The sequence below is a fragment of the Ornithorhynchus anatinus genome, chromosome 1, assembly GCF_004115215.2.
Source record: "Ornithorhynchus anatinus isolate Pmale09 chromosome 1, mOrnAna1.pri.v4, whole genome shotgun sequence".
Classification (NCBI taxonomy): domain Eukaryota; kingdom Metazoa; phylum Chordata; class Mammalia; order Monotremata; family Ornithorhynchidae; genus Ornithorhynchus; species Ornithorhynchus anatinus.
The window spans coordinates 123,776,514-123,785,934 of NC_041728.1; the positions used below are offsets into that span (position 1 = coordinate 123,776,514).

At 42.7% G+C, this 9,421-nt stretch overlaps 1 protein-coding gene across 1 annotated transcript in view; it reads left to right on the top strand.

The window, feature by feature from the left end:
* The window catches only part of PARL (presenilin associated rhomboid like), a 36,515-nt gene extending 29,764 nt beyond the window's left edge, over positions 1 to 6,751 (top strand). The window contains exons 9-10 of the mRNA XM_029069889.1: positions 3,309 to 3,406; positions 6,422 to 6,751. Coding sequence (XP_028925722.1) covers positions 3,309 to 3,406; positions 6,422 to 6,533 — 210 coding nt within the window. The 3' untranslated portion in view covers positions 6,534 to 6,751. The remainder of the gene's footprint in view (positions 1 to 3,308; positions 3,407 to 6,421) is intronic.
* Positions 6,752 to 9,421: the final 2,670 nt, after the last annotated feature.

Consider the following 9,421-nt stretch of genomic DNA (forward strand, 5'->3'; position numbering starts at 1 on the left):
TTCTGCTCTGCTTATCCTCCCCCTTAGACTGTTCACTCCTTGAGGACAGGACTTGCTCTTTGCTGCTTCTTTTGTATTCCCTTAGTGCTTCCACGCAGTAGCTGCCCAATAAATACTCTTGATGCTGAATCTAATAATATAACAGGGTTAGTGAAGAGCCGCTCCCTTGTGCTTTCCCAACTCCCAGTGCACCAGGGTCTTACCTGCGTGTCACTTTTATTGGTGTGTCATTTGGATTTATTTGGAAAGATCCAAATCTGTTCCTTTTTTCTTTTAACTCAGTCAATCATATTTATTGAGTGCTTACTTTGGGTAAAGCACTGTACTAAATGCTTGGGAGGGTGCATTCCTTGTCCACAGGGAGCTTATAGTCTAGAGGGAATGCAGAACTTTTTTTCTAAACAATTCTTTATTCTCCAAAGGATGTCTTGGTTTATTTCTAAACCAGGTAGTCTCACACATGTACTAGCAGTAATGGTCTTTCTGGAGCAGTCCATCAGTGGTTATTTACTAAATGCTTACTGATGGTAAGCATGGGCCTGGGAGTCAGGAGGTCATGGGTTCTAATCCCAGCTCTACCATATGTCTGCTGTGTGACCTTGGGCAAGTCACTTCGCTTCTCTGGGCCTCAGTTATCTCATCAGTAAAGTGGGGATTAAGAGTGTGAGCCCCAAGTGAAGAGAAGTAGAGAAGTAGCGTGGCTCAGTGGAAAGAGCACGGGCTTTGGAGTCAGAGGTCATGAGTTCGAATCCCAGCTTGGCCACTTGTCAGCTGTGTGACTTTGGGCAAGTCACTTAACTTCTCGGTGCCTCAGTTCCCTCATCTGTAAAATGGGGATAAAGACTGTGAGCCCCACGTGGGACAACCTGATTCCCCTGTGTCTACCTCAGCGCTTAGAACAGTGCTTGGCACATAGTAAGCGCTTAACAAATACCGACATTATTATTATTATTAAGTGGGACAGGGACTGTGTCCAACCTGACTAACTTACATCTACCTTAGTGCTTAAAACAGTGCTTGACACATAGTAAACACTTGACAAATACCGTAATTATTATTAATAGAGTTGGATAGTCACATTTCCTACCCGCAAGGGGGCCCTTTCCCTGCCTTCAAGGAGTTTGTACTCTAATTCTTTCATTCATTCAGTCGTATTTATTGAGCACTTATCTTGTGCAGAACACTGTACTAAATGCTTGGAAAGTACAGTTCGGCCACAGGTAGAAACAATCCCTACCCAGCAACGGGCTCACAGTCTAGACTGTACACATGACCACTGAGCACAGAGGTTGGTTTGAGAAAAAGATTTGGGCACTTCTTTTTGTACCTTTTTGAAATATTTTCAAAACAATCTGCTTTAAAAAAGAATAGCGGGTGGAATTGAATCAACAGGAAAGTTCAGTAAGGTAATCTCTGGATGAAGGGTTGAGAAATTCCTTTTATATTGGACTAAATGGATAGTGGGGGTTTTTTCCCTCTGTATCCAGTTAGTGTTTGCATATGTGTCTCCCTGTTATGTGATTGTATGTGCCCACGTTCTTGGTCATTCTATGTTTCTGACCAGCTTGTGGTGTCTTGTACATCAGTGTTATTTTTTGAGGACATGGATTGTGTCGTACCCCATCTTGGACAGTAGCCAGAACATCCAATATTAATGTTGGTATTTGTTAAGCGCTTACTATGTGCCGAGCACTATTCTAAGCGCTGGGGTAGATACAGGGTAATCAGGTTGTCCCACGTGGGGCTCACAGTCTTAATCCCCATTTTACAGATGAGGTAACTGAGGCACAGAGAAGTGAAGTGACTTGCCCACAGTCACACAGCTGACAAGTGGCAGAGCCGGGATTCAAACTCATGACCTCTGACTCCCAAGCCCGTGCTCTTTCCACTGAGCTACGCTTCCATATAGAGACTTAATAAGTATTTCTGTTGAAGATAATATCATTGTTGGATTATCTTCTCCAGATGGGCAGCTTCCAACTTTAGTTTCCAAGAAGATTTAAAAAGTGCTAAGAACGCATTTAATTTAGTTCTGCCCTTTAAAAAAGAAAAATAATGGAGTGATTTGTGCTCACAGCTGTTACTCTTTATTCTGTTCATCAAGCTCATTCTGTGCAAATCACTGGAAGGTTGCCCGTGGTCATCCGGTGACTTGGTCTTAGAGAGAGGGCACCGAGGACAGACTCATTAGAAATAAAAGCGGATGAACATGGGAAAATCCAATGAACCGTAACAACAAAAAGGCAGCACGATCCTGCCTGATGGAAGAGTTTACAGAGTTTTCCCTGCTCCCAGCTGGCCTGTTCCTAGTCCTACCGGACACACCGCTGCCCACAATCTAAATGCTTGAAAAGAGGCTTCTGGCCATCCCAGGCCTGGGGGGTGATGGTGAGGATGGGCAGTCCGGAGCAGCTGAGGTTTTACATTTAACTACTTTGGGTTGGGAAGCAGGAAGCTTAACCTGGAACAAGGCACTTTTGGGTTTTTTTTCCCCCGTAAAATTAAAACAAGCAACGCATACAGAACCTCTTATGATGACTTATTTTCTCCCAAGAGATTGTTTAAAACCTAAATACCTATGGAACTACAAGTATGTAGTTTGTGTAGGCCAGGAATGAACCCCAGGCAGGTCTGTGTGGGATCAGGGCTGAGCCTAGGTCCTGCTCTCTCAGCCCTGCCTCAGAATGACCTCGGGAGGAAAGTCATTTACCTGCATTTCTCCATGGCTGGTATGAAGGATTTTCCCTTGCCTAGACCCACACAGCCGGGCATGAGCCAACGTCCGGGATAACACCAGGCACCAAGACAGGCTCACTTGCTTCCTGTCACCCCCTGTTTAGGGCTTTGAGGGTCAGGGTGGGGTGGCACAGTGCTGTGGTGTTTCATCTGTCTGTGGCAAACCGTTCCCTCTGTCTGTGTCCCCCCCCCAGCCTCTTTTGCCCATGCAGAGTGGACCTCGCGGGGCTCAGGAATAGACCTGGAAGAAGTCTACTTCCAACACGTTATCTATCACTGAATGGTGCTTACTCTGTGCAGAGCACTGTACCAAGCACTTGGACGATTACAGTCTAACAGACGCATAATGTAGACGCATTCCTTGCCCAGGACGAGCTTACAGTGTAGGTTGTGTTTTAGCCCTGATGAGTCATCCCTATTCCGAGACTTTCTTTTCATCTCTTTTAGATTTTGCACTATGTATATTCCAGGTTCTGTTGCTAGTGTAGCAAGGCCGGTTGAATTGCTGCTTCTAAAATGAAGAGGTCCCCACCGGCAAAAATCCCACTTACTTTTGTTCCATTTCATTTTAGGCCTTGAAAGCCATTATTGCAATGGATACCGCAGGGATGATCCTGGGATGGAAATTTTTTGATCATGCGGCACATCTTGGGGGAGCGCTCTTTGGGATGTAAGTAGTATGGTATTAAAAAGGAAACGAACCTAAACCCCCTTCCTCTTCCAGAATCTTCCAGGCCTATCTGACTCACATAATCAGAGTACCTGCAGCTCCCTCCCCCAACTTCTGAGATGGTCCCAGTCTGCCAACCAGCATCTCGACTTCCTTAGTCCCCTCTAACTTCTGAGCGAGGTGTTGTCATCAGCCTTCTTATCCCCATTTAAGAGATGAGGTAACCGAGGCCCGGAGAAGTGAAGTGAATTGCCCAAGGTCACAAGCAGACGTGCAGAGCAGGGATTAGAACCCAGGTCCTTCTGACTCCCAGGCCCGTGCTCTGTCCACTAAGCAATTGTGCTTCTACAGCATGGAGAATGCTGTAGAGTACAGCAAGAGGAAATGTCTACCTTCTTCCTGTCGTTCAGCCCATCTCCCAGAAGGGACTGCGAAACCACGCTGCTTCTCTTCTTGAACCTTCCAACATCCATGACTCCTCTCACTCCCAACCCACACAATTTTTCTCTGTAATAACTCATTGCAAACCTCCCATCCCTAAATCTCTTTAAATCCTTCTTATTACATTGGGGATCGTTTCAGGACTCTCTTCTTTTAGGCTCTGGAGAATATGTTAGGCCTCGAAAGCCTAATAGAGAAGCAGCGTGGCCCACTGATGGATAGAGAGTGGATAGAGTAGATAGTGACTGAAGTCATTCACTTCTCGGCCTCAGTTCCCTCATCTGTAAATGGAGGTTGAGACCATGAGCCTCATATGGGAGAAGGGACTGGTCCAATATAATTACACTTGCACTTAGTACAGATCTTGGCTTAAGCACTTAACAAATACCATTTAAAAAAAAAATAAGAAGTTGAACTCTGGATTCCAATACACGCATGTGACTACTGGAGATTCACTTTAACTCATCTTCTTTTGCTTTTAGTTTACCTGGACTTTACAAATTGGGCATATTCTCGGCATCTGTAACTTGTGGACAGGGAATGTGTCTGTTATATTGTAATATTGTATTCTCCCAAGCTTCTAGTACAGTGCTTTGCACAGTAAGTGCTCGAGAAATCCTTTGAGAAGATTCTAGTGTCCTCCCGAGAGGATAGTCAATAACTGGATTTCTAGGGGTAACAGGTCAGGGCCATTCAGCAACACGGTCTAAATTCTCACTGCGGTAGGGACTGATGTTCAGCTCACAGTTCATCCAAACATGGAATCGTACAGATTCTTCGGCTTTTTTAAACTCAGAAGATTTTTTTAACAGTATGCTGGGCTCACACCTCTAATGGAAGCGGTCTTTTGAAGTGCTGAGCCCAAAATGCCTTCACATGACTCAGAATGCCTTTAATTATCAATCCTAGGGTGTTATTTGCAGGAATAGTGTGAACTCAGTATTAGGCTCTGATGCTTCCCAAGACCTATTAAGTTTAGTTTTCTTTGTGACCCCTGGGAAAAATTCAAGGATGCCTCTTTATCCAGCAGAGGAGGTGAAATGTACTAGAGGGGAACAGTTCTGCTCTTGCAAGATTTTGGATTAAATAACCTAAGTGCTTATCAGCATCTATAATTTCAGTGATAATTCTTGAGCTGTATACTTTCCTTTATGGGCTGTAAAGTAAAAATGAACTCTAACATGAATGGATAAGAAAGGGTAATGATTTGAACACACAGGAGGAACTTGCACTCAAAACTTGATAAACAGCTCTGCAGAAACATGTAGTCTTCTAAAAAAAAAAATTGCAGTTTTCCTTTTCTTTGCATCACACCCTCCTGAAGTCATAATTCTAGTATTTATTAAGCACTTAGATTCCATACATGATAGATATAATAACATTAGATTGGACACCGTACCTGTTCCCTGTGGGACTCACAACCTAAGAGGAGGTATCATTTGCATTTTACAGATAGAGAAAGGGAGGACCAAAGAGGTTAAGTAAATTTCTCCCAGTCACCCAGCTGGCTAGAGGCAGGGTTGGATCTACAACTCAGGTCTCCTGCTGCTCAGTCCTGTGCTCTTTTCAGTAGGCCATCCTGCTGCTCTGCCTACTAGGTTAGTTTACACCTGAAAGAATCAGACAAAATGCATTTTGTCAAAAAATCCAGAGGTTGTACAGTGTCTTTTTCAATTTGTACAGTAAAAGTCATCTCCATTTACTGACCATCTCAGCAATATTCAGTGATGGATAACTTCCCATTACATTGCTCCCACTTCGTTGACTAAACTTCAATAGAACTTGTTGCATAGGAGTGGAAATGCTATTTGAACTGGTGACACCACTGAAGTTAGTCAATAAACTAAAATTTATCCCAAACATATTCCTACTCACCTTGATGAACAACCCACTTTGTCATAGAAGTATGTGTTCTGCTGATCACTTCCTATTCATACTTAATTTTTATTACATTTTCTTTTGTGCATCATCTATTAAACAGCTGACTTTCATTTCTATAGTGCTTATCTTCTGGATTGAAATGATCGTTATGGAGTTATTGAACTGAATTTAGTCTGTGCCATTTAAAACCTGCAGATTATTATATCCCACTAATAAAACATTTAAGCACGTTTGGAAAAAAAAAGTATTTGGTGAAAAAGGTTATAAGGGATGGACTTAAGTATCATAATAATACTGAAGTATGTCTGATGAGATTCCTTGCTTTCGGGTGCATTAAGCTTGTTAGCCCTAGGTGGTTTTTTAAATCACCTATATGCTCTATGTGTATGAGTACCATAGAATCTGAGTTTTGTAGATATGTTCCCATAGAGAACCACCGATCAAATATCTGGTTTTTAATACTGCAGATGTGACTAGTAATGACCACATATATTGTATTCTGAATGTCTCGATGCTTCAGCTAGAGAGTAAAATGAATTTCCAGCTAGAAAGGAAGAAAGCAAATTATCATTTCTTTGGGTTTTTTTCGGGGGGTGGTTGTAATCCTGAGTTCATTCCCAAAGTATCTTTCATTTCCTTGACATTGATTTTATGCCACATCGTTCACTTACATTTGGCCCTTGGTTTTTCCAGATGGTATGTTACCTTTGGCCATGAGCTCATCTGGAAGAAGAGGGAACCGCTAGTGAAACTCTGGCATGAAATGAGGACTAACGGCCCCAAAAAAGGAGGTGGATCCGAGTGATTTTTGATATTAGAGGATATTTGCACATCATCGGAACAGGGTGGGAAAGACGTGTAATTAATTGGTTCTAGAATAAATTCATCTCTTCTATTGCCCAAAAGCTATGTTAGGATCTGCAGTTTCTGGTTTTGTAAACTATATTTTCAAACTGTGTCTTCAGTGAAAAGCAAATTATGGCTAAGATGAACCAATAAATGTTAACTTCTTTAGTTTTTAAAGATTTGCATCCCATTTGTACGAGTACTGTGAAAATGCTGATTTCAGTGATTACGTTGATCCAGGTCAAATTTGGCCGAGTCATGAACCATTTGGCGTCAGCAGGCAAGAGAATCATTACTGTTGCCCACAAAAGATCTATTTAGGGATCTGATAAGCGCAAATTGTTTAGCTTTTCATCTTCTTGTCCCTCTTGGATGTTTTTACATTTTTTGAATGTGTTAAAAGGAACTTCTGGCCTCTTTGCCTGCCTTCCTGGGGCTGACCTGGCTTTGACTTGATTTTTCTTCTTTAAAACGTCGGTAAACTGGGGTCGCCTCCTTTTTGGCACCAGCCTTAAAAGAAGACTGCACTGATTTTTACAAGAAAAGAGATGAAACTGAGCCATTTCTTTACAGCATGTATATGCAGGAAAAGGTATGATTTCAAATGAGAATTGATGGCTCAACACTAAGGGATGGGAGGGAGGCAGCATGGATAAATTCAAACTTGGAAAATCTTCAGTGTGAATACAGTAGACAAATGTCCATGTCTTTCAATTGAACCATAGAACGTTTCAGAAAGATCGTTATTGATGGCAGTGTCACTGGCCTTGGTGGACTCTGTTCTTTCCTTTTGCCGATGACTTCTTTTCTTCATAAGTTAAAAAGGTCAGCGCAGTAATATGAGCATTTAAAATGTTCTTGAAAATGTTTTTCGGAAACACTCTTGGAAAGAAGCCTTTGTAAACAGGAAAAGAGACAGGCTAGGAAAAGTTGAGTCCTTTAACTGGGCAATGGTGCAGAGAGACCCTTGGAAGGCTGTGGCAGAGCTGATGTCAAAGCTACTCCCTAAGCAACTCAGGCCTGCAGGCTAGGCTCATCTTGGCAGGACGCCGCTGCCCTGTAAAGTCCATTCAGTTAGATTACTCCTGGTGTGGGAGAAATTATACAGCAAAGGATAGAATCCTTGAGTTCTGGGACTACTGCTGGAACTGCTTCTAGGGCTTTAAGCAAGTCTGTCATTTTCTTTGTGTTTCATTTTCCAAAGGGTTGTGTGTTTGTGTGTACCTACGTACAATGACTTCATAAAATGCTTTGAGCTCCTCTTTGAAAAAGTATGAATTGATAATAGGGCCCAGCTGCCCAGCTCCTTTATTGTGAAGCTACGTTCATTTAAAACAACATGCTAGTGGACCCGACCTTCCTCTGAGCAGGCTTCACTGAAGTATCTTGTATCTCCGGCAGCCCTTAGTACCGTCCTTGGCACCTAGTAAGCACTTGACAGATACCAATCGATCGGATGTGTTTCTTGAGTGCTTATTTTGTGCAGAAACGCTGTACCGAGTCTTCGGGAAAGTTCAGCGTAAGGGAATTGGTGAGACATTTTCCCTGCCCACAATGAGCTCACAGTCTATAGGGGGAGTCAAACATTAATAAAAATTGATAAATGATAGTTATGTACATAATTGCCACGGACCTGGGGGAGAGATGAATAAAGGGTGCGAATCCATGAGCAAGGGCGACCCAGAAAGGAGTGGGAGAAGAGGAAATGAAGGTCTAGTCAGGGAAGACCTCTTGGAGGAGATGTACCTTCCTTCCGTAAGGCTTTGAAGGTGGGGAGAGTGATCGTCGTCAGGTATGAAGTGGGAGGGCCTTCTGGGCAAGTGGTTGGCGGCAAAATAGATGAGATGGAGGTAGAGTGAGTAGGTTGGCACTAGAGGAGTGAAGTGTGTGGACTGGGTTGTAATAGGGTACCTGAGTGAAGAACTCAAAACAGCATCATCAGTGAATTTTTAGGAGAAAGAAAGCAACATTAAGTGAATGAAGAAAGAAGAATTGATGAAGACCTTCAGATTTTGGTATTTTAGTGAACCTGCTAAGAACAGAACAGCTGTGACAGTTTATGTGCCTCTGGGCCCAAGCCACCCTATTGTGTAACTTTTGTTTGATGGTTCCAGCATATCACCTTAAAACCTGGGGAACTGAGGGGGGCAACCTGCAATTTCTGAAAAACCAGACTTCCTTTTAGATTGGAATCAGGAAGTCGCCCTTCTTCAAAAGTTGAAAGAAGCAGTGTGGCGTAGTGGACAGAGCACAGATCTGGGAGTCAGAAGGACCTGGGTTTTAATCCTGTATCTGCCACTGGGACCACTCACTTAACTTCTCTGTGCCTCAGTTACCTTATCTGTAAAATAGGAATTAAGACTGTGAGTCCCATGTCGGTCAGGGACAATGTCAACCTGATTTGCTTTTCTCCACCCCAGCGTTTAGTACAGTGCCCTAGCAGTACTAAATTAATTCATTCAATCGTATTTATTGAGCGCTTACTATGTGCAGAGCACAGTACTAAGCACTTGAAATGCTCAATTTGGCAACAGATAGAGACAGTCCCTACCCAACAACGGGCTCACAGTCTAAACGCTTAACAAATACCATAACTTCGGGGCTGGGTTTATTATTATAATTTAACTTCTTGTCAAACAAAGGAAACCATGCAGAACTGATGTTATTTTTTCATGCACATGCATTGAATGGATTTGGTGGCATCCTGACATTCCCAAGAACTACACGTCCCCATTTTCTGAAGAAAATTTTATGTTCAAAACCAGTCGTGTTAAGAAAATTGTTGGCAATATTAATTTTTTGAACAAAAGTGGTCTGAAATCTCAAATGCCAAAGAGTTATCCTTAG